This window comes from Ambystoma mexicanum, chromosome 8, assembly GCF_040938575.1.
Source record: "Ambystoma mexicanum isolate Mex_15411 chromosome 8, UKY_AmexF1_1, whole genome shotgun sequence".
NCBI classification, from domain to species: domain Eukaryota; kingdom Metazoa; phylum Chordata; class Amphibia; order Caudata; family Ambystomatidae; genus Ambystoma; species Ambystoma mexicanum.
The window spans coordinates 1712355361-1712369272 of record NC_090929.1 but is presented as its reverse complement, the minus strand read 5'-3'; the positions used below and the strand labels follow the sequence as shown (position 1 = coordinate 1712369272).

Genomic DNA, 13912 nt, shown 5'->3' with positions numbered 1-13912 from the left:
ATGTGGAGCCTGCATCTCTCTCCCGAAACTGAGCTCCATCTAGGATCGGGAGCTGGCGTTTCCCGAACGCCGTGGAGGGGCTAAGGGACATTCTCTGACTAAATACTTGTCCGAGGCACAGTACATGCATAAGCCAGTATGGATCCTTCTCAGCCTTTCTTGGGGGGATATGGGTCCACGGAAGGCCCCTAGCTGCATGGGTTCGGGTTCATTTGTAGGAACAGGAGAATCTTCGGATTTTGAAGGGCTCACAAGAGGATTTTTTTGGATGGTTGACTTGTTCTTCCTTTTCTCTGCCTTTCTTTCCTGGATGCGGAAATCAATTTGTAGAGCAAGATCCATAAGTGCCTGGTAAGAACTAGGACGTGCTACCCTGGCTAATTCATCCTTAACATCTTCATTTAACCCTCTTCGAAAGAGGGTGAAGCAAGCTTCAGAAGGCCAACCCGCTTCTTTAGCCAATTGCTTGAATCGAGTTACGTAGGTGAGCATGTCCTGAGAGCCTTGCTGGAAATCGAGTAAGCGTTCTTGAGCACTTAAGACCTGTTCTGGGCGGTCAAACATAGTCTTTAGTGCTTGAATGAATCCATCATAATCATCCAAAAGGGAATCTCCGGTGTTAACTAATGGTGTGGCCCAGGCTAAGGCATTCCCGGAGAGGTGAGAAATAATAAAGCCCACTTTAGCCCTGGGGGTGGAAAAATAATAAGGTTTAAAGGTAAAGTGGACCAAACAAGAATCCAGGAATCCTCAGAGGTTTTTTGCACAGCCGTCATATTTGTCAACAATGTCGCCCAATAGCACGCTGTCCTTTGAGGCAGAGTCGCATGAAAGTACCAATTGTTTCAGCGCGGCGTTCTCCGCTTTGAAGTTCTGTACTTCGGTCGATAGTTCTTGCATGCCACGCATAGGATCCTGGATGGCCGCCTCCATGTCTGTATCGACTTCGGTCAGGTGGCGTCTCAATCTGTCACAGGTTTCCCCCCTTCTCACCTGTCTATGTTGCCTGATGTCCTCTTTAGGTGGAGTCTTCTTTTGTATGGTTCGGGACTTAAATAAGCCCGCTCGGCCGTCCTCGGCTTCCAGATTACGTTCAACATTCGATGTCCAGGATCACGGGAAACTCCAGGAGTATTCAAGAAGGTGTTGGGGGCACGCGGAAGCGGCACAGGGATTCCGGGAAGTGGGAAAGAGGGAAGAAGTCGGGAGAAGGGAATCCAGGGGCCAGGGGATAGCAAGTAGCACTAGAGAAGGTTCAGAGCACACGTCCGATCACAGCTAGTAGCAGTTTTGAGACGTGCAGGGCCGCGGGGGTGTGGCTTCTTTATAGAGGACGCTGCGTAGAACGTGAAGACTGGCGAGCAGCGTTCTGGGCTTGCCACCATGTTGGGAGTATTATGCAGTGTAAGGCCTGACGTGTCATGGACCAGGAGGCCCAGAAGGGGCGAGTTTGATGGTTCATGACAGTATGGTATTTTGAGTTCAGTTGATGTTAGGGTTGTGTTTCCTTAACCACGGGATGCCTAGAATCACTGGAAAGTGGACAGCCCTAATGAGATCGAAGCTAATTAGCTCCTTATGACAAAACAAGTTCAGCTCCAGTTCCCTGGTTTCATGTATGATAGGTCCAGATGTAAGGGGCGATCCATCGACCCCTTCCACTGGTAGGGGTTTTTGCTTGCCCCGACAGTGCACTAGATGTGAGCATGCCCATGTCTCATCCATGAAGTTCCCTGCAGAACGGCAGTCCAACATGGCCAGGGCTTCAATGATGTGATGTTCACCGATCCGGAGTTGAATGCCAAACACCATAAGTCTGGTATCCCCAGAGAGTTCAGGACCTTGTGTTGTGTAGCAGGAACTGGTCTTTGTTTCCCATACTTTTTCCCTGCTCAAGTATGGGAACTGGTGTTTCTCTGACGTCACGGAGGCACTTCAGGGCAGTTTCTGAGGATGTGTTTATCAGATCCACAGTACATACATAATCCAAGGTCTTTCCTTCGCTTGCGTTCAGTACCCGTGAGAGGACCTCTGGCCGTGCCAGTCTGCAAAGGTTCTTCTCCAGTGGGCTTGTCCGACGAAACAGGGAGTTGATAGGGCACGTGAATGGCAGGTCTAAACCTCTTTTCCCATCTTCGTTCGTCCAGACAGAATTCGATCTGTAGCGACAGAGAGATCAGTTCCTGGAACGTTGAAGGTCTAGCGATCTGAGCAAGCTCATCTTTGATCTCCTCCTGGAGTCCGCATCTAAATAGAGTTTGCTGGGCTGATTCAGGCCAACCGGCTTCTTTGGCTACCCTCTGAAAGGTGGACATATAGGATTGTCGGTCTGCAGTGCCTTGTCTGACATCCAACCGACTCTCATAGGACGAGTATTGGACCTCCGGTCATTCAAAACGTGTTTTAAAGTGTTGCACAAACAGGTTGTAGTTGGTAAGTGACGGATCTGAGTTGGTCACCATAGGGGTGTCCCAGGACAATGCATTCCCTACCAGGTTGGAGATAAGAAAGCCAGCCCGGGCCCTCTCGGATTTATAAGCTCGAGGTTGTAAGGTAAAGTATACCAGGCAAGCTTCCGGGAACTCCTTGAGCCGTCTGGGGTTTCTGTCATATTTGCCAAAGGATAGAGCGAGAGGAGGTAAATCCCCTCTTAGTTCGTCTTAGTTGGTAACCTGCTGTTTTAGGGTAACACTCTCGGCTCTTAAGTTTTGAAACTCAACGTGAGTCCTTGTAGGGCGTTAACTACTTCCTGGTACTCTTCTAAGCTGGCCATTGATGTTTCCAGGCATGGCAAGCTCTCAGATTGTGTAAATACTTCCCCCTCAGCAGAGGTTTCAGGATCTTCTTCAGGTTCCTCAATAGCTTTGTCCTTCTTCTTCCTTCTTGTTTCTCCCTTCTTTCCTTTCTTCTTCTTCACAAAGAGATAAGGACGTGATCGCCTGGAGGCCACTGTGCCTTATCTGCTGTTTGACAGACAGTCGGGGACTACGGGGAGCCGGTCCCAGCCCAGGGAAAAGCCAAGAGGCAGACAAACCCTGGTCGTGGTCGAGTGCTGGCTGCAGGTCTGTGTCTTCTCAGACAGATGTGTAAGAAGGATTAGAATCTTTTAACCTTGTTGATTTGACGTTAAAAGGTAGGAGCCAAATGAACCAGGATAGCCAGAAAAGAAGGAGAACAGGCAGTGCATGCTGGACCGAAGAAGGAAATCCTGGTAAGTATGAATTCCAGCTGCTCCGGGAAGAACCACTGCGGTAACCCACTCACGTTGTAAAAGTGAGAGGAGACCGGTAACGGTGCAGTCTTCGAGCCGCAGCAGTCTGGCTGCAAAATACTGACAGCAGCAGAGCTGCCTATGAGTGGAAGCAAAGCCGAAGAGCGGAAGTTGCAGCGTAGGTGCCAAGGGGCGGCAGAAGGAGATTGGGTAGCCAAGGAGTGACTGGGCTGGAAGCAAGGTGCCGCCAATGGCAAAAGCAAAGTTAGAGATGCTGAGGTACGGCACGACTACAGGGCGACAAAGCTGCAGAGGCGGCGGGGAGGGATAGCAAGTCGCAGCACAGAACGCTGCAAAGATATTAGGAGGGAGCAAAAGGCAAAAGGAGCAACAAGCGTCTTACCCTATGAAGGATGTTATACATGCGGCGGCCATCTTGGTCGTAGACTAGACCGCTGATGCACGTTGTTACAGTAACGTAATGGATCTTCCACTTGTTCCACAACTTCTAGTGTTGCCGCATGACAGCAGTGTCCTGGGGTGCCATGTGCTTGGTGCAGTGTGCTGGGGTGCCGTGTGCTCGAGTGCATTGTGTTGGGATGACGTGTGCTGTGGTGCCATGTGCTGGAGTGTCGTGTGCTTGGGGTACCATTTTCTGGGGTTCTGTGTGCTGGGGTGTCGTGTGCTTGGGGTGCCATAATTTGCTGGGGTTCTGTGTGCTGGAGTGTCGTGTGCTTGGGGTGCCATGTGCTGGGGTTCTGTGTGCTGGGGTGCCATGTGCTGGGGTTCTGTGTGCTGGAGTGTCGCATGTGGGAGTGTCGCGTGCGGGCGTGTCGCGTGCGGGAGTGTCGTGTGCTTGGGGTTCCATTTGCTGGGGTTCTGTGTGCTGGAGTGTCGTGTAATTGGGGTGCCCTGATTTGCTCGGGTTCTGTGTGCTGAAGTGTCGTGTGCTGGGGGTGCCATTTGCTGGGGTTCTGTGTGCTGGTGTTCTGTGTGCTGGAGTGTCGCGTGCGGGAGTGTCGCGCACGGGAGTGCCGCGTGCTTGGGGTGCAATGTGCAGGGAATTCGGTGAGCAGAATTCATTTATTTCGGTGCAAGTGGCGCCGTAGAGGGGAGCTCTGTTCCTATCTGCAGTGTGAGGGGCGCCAGGACACTCTGGGGTGCTTGAGGAAGGCTGCTCGCTGCCAGCAGAGATCTGAGGCCCGCGCTTTCTGTGCAGCTTCCATGTGAAGTGCGGTGGGTATTTTGGGAAAGGTCAACGTGCTTTGATCATAGATAAAGCGGAACGATATTCTGTCTACAAAATGAGGCGGTTTGTGTCGTGGGTTCAGTCCCTTTCGGAGGCTGATTAAAACCCCCACAAGTGTGGGACTTTATCAAAGCCTCGCCATGGCGTGGGAGAGAAGGAGCTGCCTGCGCCATCGTTCCTCGCCTCTCTGACCCCATGCCCTTCTCTTTCTCTCTCTCTTTTCCTTGATTCCCTCTTTCTATCCGTCATCTCGCCCTCTCCCTCGCGCTGGGCAGCAGGCGTTATGCATTCTGCAACAATCCTGCTGTAAAGCGCCCTGCTGCTCTTGGGCTAGGTCCGCGCTATAAGCAGTAAAATAAATAATAAAATCTCCCTGTTGGCCTCGCGCCTTCTTCCTCCTTCATTTCCCCTCTCTGGGTTGTCGTTCCTCTCTCTTTCTTCCTCTTTCACTTCCCCCTTTTCCCTTTTCCCTTCTTATACACCCACTTCCCAATCTTCATGCCTCGCCCACCCGCATGTCGCCCTCTTTCTCCTCCTTTCCGGTCTCTGATTTGCCCCCTCCTTTATATCTGTCTCTCTTGCCCTGTCACTCTCTTCCCTTCCCGTGATCCCCTGATTCATCTCACTTCTCTGTCCCATAACCGGCTGTATGCATCTGCCTGCACTCCACTCTTTCTGCCTCACTCCTTCTGTCTCCCCCTTGCTGTTCTGCCTGCCCCCCACTCCCCTGCTCTTTCTGCCTCACTCCTCCTGTCTCCCCCTTTCTGTTCTGCCTGCCCCACTCCCCCACTCTTTCTGCCTCACTCCTCCTGTCTCCCCCTTGCTGTTCTGCATGCCCCCCACTGCCCTGCTCTTTCTGCCTCACTACGCCTGTCTCCCCCTTGCTGTTCTCCCTGCCCCCACTACCCCATTCTTTCTGCCTCACTCCGCCTGTCTCCCCCTTGCTGTTCTGCCTCCCCTTACTCCCCCACTCTTTCTGCCTCACTCCTCCGGCCTCCCCCTTGCTGTTCCCCACTCTTTCTGCCTCACCCCCCCTGTCTCCCCCTTGCTGTTCTGCCTTCCCCCACTCTTTCTGCCTCACTCCTCCGGTCTCCCCCTTGCTGTTCTGCCTGCCCCCCACCCCCTGCTCTTTCTGCCTCACTCCTCCTGTCTCCCCCTTGCTGTTCTGCCTGCCCCACTCCCCCACTCTTTCTGCCTCACTCCTCCTGTCTCCCCCTTGCTGTTCTGCCTGCCCCCACTCTTTCTGCCTCACTCCTCCGGTCTCCCCCTTGCTGTTCTGCCTGCCCCCCACCCCCTGCTCTTTCTGCCTCACCCCCCTGTCTCCCCCTTGCTGTTCTGCCTGACCCCACTCTTTCTGCCTCACTCCTCCGGTCTCCCCCTTGCTGTTCTGCCTGCCCCCCACTCCCTGCTCTTTCTGCCTCACTCCTCCTGTCTCCCCCTTGCTGTTCTGCCTGCCCCACTCCCCCACTCTTTTTGCCTCACTCCTCCTGTCTCCCCCTTGCTGTTCTGCATGCCCCCCACTACCCTGCTCTTTCTGCCTCACTCATCCTTTCTCCCCTTGCTGTTCTGCCTGCCCCCACTCTTTCTGCCTCACTCCTCCTGTCTTCCCCTTGCTGTTCTGCCTGTCCCCCACTACCCTGCTCTTTCTGCCTCACTCCTCCTCTCTCCCCTTGCTGTTCTGCCTGCCCCCATTCTTTCTGCCTCACCCCTCCTGTCTCCCCCTTGCTGTTCTGCCTGCACCCCACTCTTTCTGCCATACTCCTCCGGTCTCCCCCTTGCTGTTCCCCACTCTTTCTGCCTCACCCCTCCGGTCTCCCCCTTGCTGTTCTGCCTGCCCCCCACTCCCCTGCTCTTTCTGCCTCACTACTCCTGTCTCCCCCTTGCTGTTCTGCCTGCCCCACTCCCCCGCTCTTTCTGCCTCACTCCTCCTGTCTCCCCCTTGCTGTTCTGCATGCCCCCCACTACCCTGCTCTTTCTGCCTCACTCCTCCTGTCTCCCCCTTGCTGTTCTGCCTGCCCCCACTCTTTCTGCCCCACTCCTTCTGTCTCCCCCTTGCTGTTCTGCCTGCCCCACTCCCCCACTCTTTCTGCCTCACTCCTCCCGTCTTTCTGCCTCACTCCTCCTGTCTCCCCCTTGCTGTTTATTGTATTAGGATAATAAGCGTGTATGCCGCGTGATGATAAGGGACACTCTGTCATCACACTTTCTCTCTTGCACACAGGGCTCAGAGTTGGGCGGCTGGTCTCTTGGGCGATGGACCCACGATGGCATCGATATAAATAACAACTTCCCCGACTTGAACACACTCCTGTGGGAATCCGAGGACCGCAAGAAGGTTTCCCAGAAGGTCCCAAACCACCACATCCCAGTGCCAGACTGGTACCAGTCTGAGAACGCCACGGTAAGGACACGTCCCTGGAGCTCCCATCCTGTAGAACCTGGGGACATGAGGGGGGGACAGGGCGCGGTCCTGGCTCAGCATCGGCTTCCAGTAGCGCCACTGAACATGGAATGAAGGTATCAATGCTGGGCCGCTAAGCGCCAAGAGGCGGGAGCCTTTGCATGTGTCCACTCCTCCGCCTGGTGATAGTGGTGTCTGGGTGGGAGCAGCTGCATGAGACCGCCCCTCTTTCCAGGCAATTTGGGAGGGTCCTCAGATGAAAACTCTGCTTACACGACACATAATGAGCCCTGAGCCGGTGAGTGGCCCTGAGCCGGGTAGTGGTCCTGAGCCGTGGAGTGGTCCTGAGCCGTGGAGTGGTCCTGAGCCAGGGAGTGGTCCTGAGCCGGTGAGTAGCCCTGAGCCGGTGAGTAGCCCTGAGCCGGTGAGTAGCCCTGAGCCGGTGAGTGGTCCTGAGCCGGTGAGTGGCGCTGAGCCGGTGAGTAGCCCTGAGCCGGTGAGTGGCCCTGATCCGGTGAGTGGTCCTGAGCCGGTGAGTGGGCCTGAGCCAGTTAGTGGTCCTGAGCTGGGTGGTCCGTGGAGTGGTCCTGAGCCAGGGAGTGGTCCTGAGCCGGGGAGTGGCCCTGAGCCGGTGAGTGGTCCTGAGCCGGGTAGTGGTCCTGAGCTGGTGAGTGGCCCTGAGCCGGCGAGTGGCCCTGAGCCGTGAGTGGTCCTGAGCCGGTGAGTGGCCCTGAGCCGGTGAGTGGCCCTGAGCCGTTGAGTGGTCCTGAACCGGTGAGTGGTCCTGAACCGGTGAGTGGCCCTGAGCTGGGTAGTGGCCCTGAGCCGGTGAGTGTCCCTGAGCCGGTGAGTGGCCCTGAGCCATGAGTGGTCCTGAGCCGGTGAGTGGCCCTGAACTGTGAGTGGTCCTGAGCCGGTGAGTGGCCCTGAGCCGGTGAGTGGCCCTGAGCCGGTGAGTGGTCCTGAGCCGGGTAGTGGTCCTGAGCCGTGGAGTGGTCCTCAGCCGTGGAGTGGTCCTGAGCCAGGGAGTGGTCCTGAGCCGATGAGTAGCCCTGAGCCGGTGAGTAGCCCTGAGCCGGTGAGTGGTCCTGAGCCGGTGAGTGGCCCTGAGCCGGTGAGTGGCCCTGAGCCGGTGAGTAGCCCTGAGCCGGTGAGTGGTCCTGATCCGGTGAGTGGGCCTGAGCCAGTGAGTGGGCCTGAGCCAGTGAGTGGTCCTGAGCTGGGTGGTCCTGAGCCGTGGAGTGGTCCTGAGCCAGGGAGTGGTCCTGAGCCGGGGAGTGGCCCTGAGCCGGTGAGTGGTCCTGAGCCGGTGAGTGGTCCTGAGCCGGGTAGTGGTCCTGAGCTGGCGAGTGGCCCTGAGCCGTGAGTGGTCCTGAGCCGGTGAGTGGCCCTGAGCCGGTGAGTGGCCCTGAGCTGGTGAGTGGCCCTGAGCCGGGTAGTGGTCCTGAGCCGTGGAGTGGTCCTGAGCCGTGGAGTGGTCCTGAGACAGGGAGTGGTCCTGAGTCGGTGAGTAGCCCTGAGCCGGTGAGTAGTCCTGAGCCGGTGAGTGGTCCTGAGCCAGTGAGTGGCCCTGAGCCGGTGAGTAGCCCTGAGCCGGTGAGTGATCCTGATCCGGTGAGTGGTCCTGAGCCGGTGAGTGGCCCTGAGCCAGTGAGTGGTCCTGAGCTGGGTGGTCCTGAGCCGTGGAGTGGTCCTGAGCCAGGGAGTGGTCTAGAGCCGGGTAGTGGCCCTGAGCCGGTGAGTGGTCCTGAGCCAGTGAGTGGTCAACGGGATTCCATTTACCACTACAGGAAATGCCGTATGAAGATGTGACCACCCGCATCCCTGCTGTGCTCATGTACACTATGGCGTCCCTGCCATAGAAAGCAGGAAAGACTAGGACCAGGCTTTAAAACATATGACTCTATCACAGGTCACATTCCCTACCCAACCCATCCACCCATCCATCCATGCATCCCAACCCATCAATCACCCATCCCAACCCATCCATCACTCATCCATCCATCTATCCATCCATCCTGACCCAACCCATCCCATCCCATTCATCCATCCCAACCCAAACCATGCTTCATCCATCCATCCCAACCCAAACCATCCATCACCCATCCATCCCAACCCAACCATCACTCACCCATCCATCTCAACCCATCCATCCATCACCTACCCATCACTCATCCATCCACCTACCCATCCATCCCAACCCTTCCATCCATCCCGACCCAACCCACCGATCACTCATCAATCGATCCATCCCAACCCAACCATTACTCATTCATCCATCCCGAGCCATCCATCCATCTCAACCCAACCCACCCATCACCCATCCATCCCAACCCAACCATCCATCACACATTCATCCCAACCCATCCATCACCCACCCATCATCACCCAACCCAACCCATCCATCACTCATCCATCCATCCCGACCCAACCCAAACATCACTCATCCATCTGTCCATCCCAACCCATCCATCACCCATCCATCCCTACCCAACCCATCCATCAACCATCCATCCCAACCCATCCATCACCCACCCATCACCCATGCATCCCTCCAACCCCAAACCATCCATCACCCATCCACCCCAATCTATCCATCACCCACCCATCCCAATCGATCCATCCCAACCCAACCCATCCATTACCCATTCATCCATCCCGACCAATCCATCACCCATCCATCCATCCCAACCCACCCATCACCCATCCATCCCAACCCAAACCATCCATCAACCATCCATCCCAACCCATCCATCACCCACCCATCACCCATGCATCCCTCCCACCCCAAACCACCCATCACCCATCCACCCCAATCTATCCATCACCCACCCATCCCAATCGATCCATCCCAACCCAACCCATCCATTACCCATTCATCCATCCCGACCCAACCAATCCATCACCCATCCATCCATCCCAACCCAACCCACCCACCCATCACCCATCCATCCCAACCCAAACCATCCATCACACATCCATCCCAACCATCACCCACCCATCCCAATCCATCCATCACCCATCCCAACCCATCCATCACTCATCCATCCATCCCGACCCAACCCAAACATCACTCATCCATCTGTCCATCCCAATCCATCCATCACCCATCCATCCCGACCCAACCCATCCATCCCAACCCATCACCCATACATCCCTCGCACCCCAAACCATCCATCACCCATCCACCCCAATCTATCCATCACCCACCCATCCCAATCATCCATCACTCACTCATCACCCATCCATCCATCCCAGCCCAACCCATCCATTACCCACCCATCCATCTCAACCCATCCATCCATCCATCCATCACCCACCCATCACTCATCCATCCACCTATCCATCCATCCCAACCCTTACATCCATCCCGACCCAACCCACCAATCACTCATCAATCGATCCATCCCAACCCAACCCATCCATTACCCATTCATCCATCCCGACCTATCCATCCATCCCAACCCAAACCATCCATCCCAACCCAAATCATCATCACACATCCATCCCAACCCACCCATCACCCACCCATCATCACCCATCCGAACCCATCCATGAGTCATCCATCCATCTCGACCCAACCCATCATCACCCACCCATCCCAACCCGTCCATCACCCACCCATCACCCATACATCCCTCGTACCCCAAACCATCCATCACCCATCCACCCCAATCTATCCATCACCCACCCATCCCAATCATCCATCACTCACCCATCCATCCATCCCAGCCCAACCCATCCATCACCCACCCATCCATCTCAACCCATCCATCCATCCATCCATCACCCACCCATCACTCATCCATCCACCTATCCATCCATCCCAACCCATCCATCACCCATCCACCCCGACCCAACACATCCATCACCCATCCATCCCTCCCAACCCAAACCATCCATCACCCATCCACCCCAATCCATCCATCACCCACCCATCCCAATCATCCATCACTCACCCATCACCCATCCATCCCAGCCCAACCCATCCATCACCCATCCATCACCCGTCCATCCCAATCCAAACCATCCATCACCCATCCATCCCAACCCATCCATCACCCACCCATCCATCCTAAGCCATCCATCCATCAAAACTCATCACTCATCTATCTATCCATCTCAACCCATCCATTCGTGAGAAGTGCGCCATATCGCTTATATGAGAAAAAAGTGAACCCCATCCCCTATAGAGCGCACCATAGCCCTTATGAGAAAAAGAAAGAGCAGTGAAAGACCCCTTAGACACGGAAGAAGGCACCCCCGAATGTGTGTGAAAGGAAAAGCTGGGGCTGCACCCCATTTGACTGCAAGCTGAAGCAAAAAGCAGCGGGATTCTCGACTCATGTGACTGACATGTGAGCCAAGACGTGGCCGTGCTCTGTTCATGTGACTAACATGTGAGCCTGGTGTGAGCCAAGACATGGCCGTGCTCTGCTCATATGACTAACATGTGAGCCCGGCGTGAGCCAAGACATGGCCGTGCTCTGCTCATATGACTAAAATGTGAACCCAGCGTGACCCAAGACGTGGCCGTGCTCTGCTCGTGTGACTAACATGTGAGCCTGGCATGAGCAAGACGTGGCCGTGCTCTGCTCATATGACTAACATGTGAGCCCGGCGTGAGCCAAGACGTGGCCGTGAACCATGGCCCTGAGACACAGGGGGCTCGAAGAAAGCAGAGCTACTAATATTTACCCCATCCTGACCCTGCTGAGACCAATGCCAAGAAGGGAAATCCATTTCCCGTTAAATGAGGTTCTGGTCCTGAAGGCTGTTCGCCCCACTCGCCTCCTGTTTATAAATGAAGATGAACTCTTGACCTTGCTACTCACAGCCTCTCTATCTCAGTCCCCCCCAGCCTGATCCCCGCTGCCTGAGTACCCATCGGCGACAGAGGCGCCTGGAGCAGCTCTTTAGAGTTTAGATTGCCAGTAACCTTGCTGGTGTGTCAGGGGAGGACTGCACTGAGGGTCACTGATTGCCACCAGCATACTGAGTCCTTAGAGTGAGTCAGTGAAAGAGTGAACAGGCAAGTGAGTGACCAACCAAATACGTAGGCTGGTCAGACACTGACCTCATTGATACAGGACCTACCAAAGAGTGAAGCAGCCCAGGCACAGGTCACCCCTGCAGGACCTTGGAAGCAGGGACACGCACTCCATTCTGCTGTGAGCTTCTGTTTGTAGAGACTTGGAGAACAGCTGGTCATAGCACTTAGAGGGAGACGGCAAGCAGCCTTACTAACGCCCCCGTGTATAAAGCACCAGAGCCAGCCTTCCCACGGAAGCCCACTGGAGAGACCCGCCATTAGACAGGAAGTCATATTAAGACTGATGTGCTGTGAGTGCAGCGTCAGCTTCAAGTCGCAGTGGAGGGCGTGCGCATCACGGATGTATGACACTTGTGATGATGCACGTTCTGGGTAAGGCAATGGGGGTCGTGAATAGTCATTTAGTGGCCCCAGTACTGCTGCTTTCGGGGTGGCTAGTAGTGAACATGCCTGAGAGCTGCTATTGCATCTTGGGTGGTGCTGGGTGCTGTGCTTCAGGGCGCTGCACCGTTCTGGTGCTTCCACTACTGAAGCTTCAGCATTAGGTGATAGGAAGTGTTCTGGTAAAGGCACGTGCTCTGTCTCAGGTGATATTGCAGGGTCTAGGGACAGTCTAGTCTCTGGCTCCACCAATAGTGTAAATTCTGGGTGAGATGACACCTCAGGTTCTAGCAATAGTGCATTTTCTAGGTCACTAAGAGTGAAGATTCTGGGTCGAGTGATTTCTCAGGTTCTAGTGAAAGGGAAGGTTGTGGCTGCACCAATACTGCAGCTTCCAGTTCAGGTGATAGATCAGGTTCCAGTAATAGTGATGTTCCTGGCACCACAAGGAATGTAGATTGCGGGTCAGGTGATAGTGTAGGTTCCCATTGTGACGAATCAACATTCGGGGCACCAGTGGTCCAGGGATGAATATCGGTTTCTAAACCATCAATCAGCCCCACGCCTCTAGTACACCAGCAGGGATCCAAACAGATTGGAAACAGAAGTCAATTTTAAAACTCCTTGTCCAATGTTTGGTAACTTGGAGGGAACGGCAGGCTTATTCTGCAAGGCCATGGATCATTGATTAGTTCCAATACAGCAAAAATACAATTATTACTCAATGTTAAAAGGGACTATCCAGTCAAAGGTTGTATACAAATATGTACTTTATTATTACCACAACAGACAGTTCTAGCACACTACAAAATACACCTCACCCTAGGAAAGGAATGCAGAGAACAGACAGTTTCAGGAAGGAACGGGATGCACTCTGGATACTGAGAGGAGGGTAGTCGGTAAAGTAATGAATCGCAATAGTTCAATAGAAATGCTTGTGCACAGGCGCGTTATATATGCCACATCATATCAAGAACTAACACTAAGGGAGCTTTGGGTCATAAAATGTCCCTAGGGGCCTTCGGAGAAGGACCAGGGGGACAGAACCACAATGTACCTTGGGCAGTAGGAGCTCTTGGTGCTCGACAGGGTAGAGTGGGTTTCAGGGCACTTTACAGCTTCTATGGCAGACTTCAAGAAGGGAGACAGCTGTGGGTATCAGGCAGCAGGCAGTTCAGCGGGCAAAGCTGGACAGACGGCTGCAGGATGGCCTACACGGCGGCTCAGGGGTCAGGAATCATTGTCTCAGTGCATGTTATCATTTCTGAAGCACTGGCCGAGGCATCTCGGGTGGCTTTAGTGACTGTGGCGTAACAACAGTCAGCTGTCCAGTCGGTTGCAGATCATGGGGCTCGACTGGCTCAAAAATGTCCTTAAGGTGGACATCGGTAGATGCTTTTCGATGCACTCCTCCTATCTTCTTCACTGAGCTTGTGTCATTCTTTAAGGTGGATGGCCCAAAGCTGAGCAGAGTGTTGCAGGCACCTGCTGCTTGTCCTTGGTTTGGTTCAGAGACTTGCTGGCACTTCCCACCTAGAAAGCTTGCTGCAGAGTCGAGCATGGCAACCTGTGCGCTGGCTGGATACCAGTTCTGGAGCTGCTGGAGGGTCCTCTGGA

The 13912-nt window shown here is 54.7% G+C and overlaps 1 protein-coding gene across 1 annotated transcript in view; it reads left to right on the top strand.

Annotated features, from left to right (window-relative positions):
- The window catches only part of CPXM2 (carboxypeptidase X, M14 family member 2), a 597080-nt gene that overhangs the window by 543609 nt on the left and 39559 nt on the right, over nt 1-13912 (top strand). Inside the window, exon 10 of the mRNA XM_069612029.1 lies at nt 6682-6861. Within this exon, the coding sequence (XP_069468130.1) occupies nt 6682-6861 (180 nt within the window). The remainder of the gene's footprint in view (nt 1-6681; nt 6862-13912) is intronic.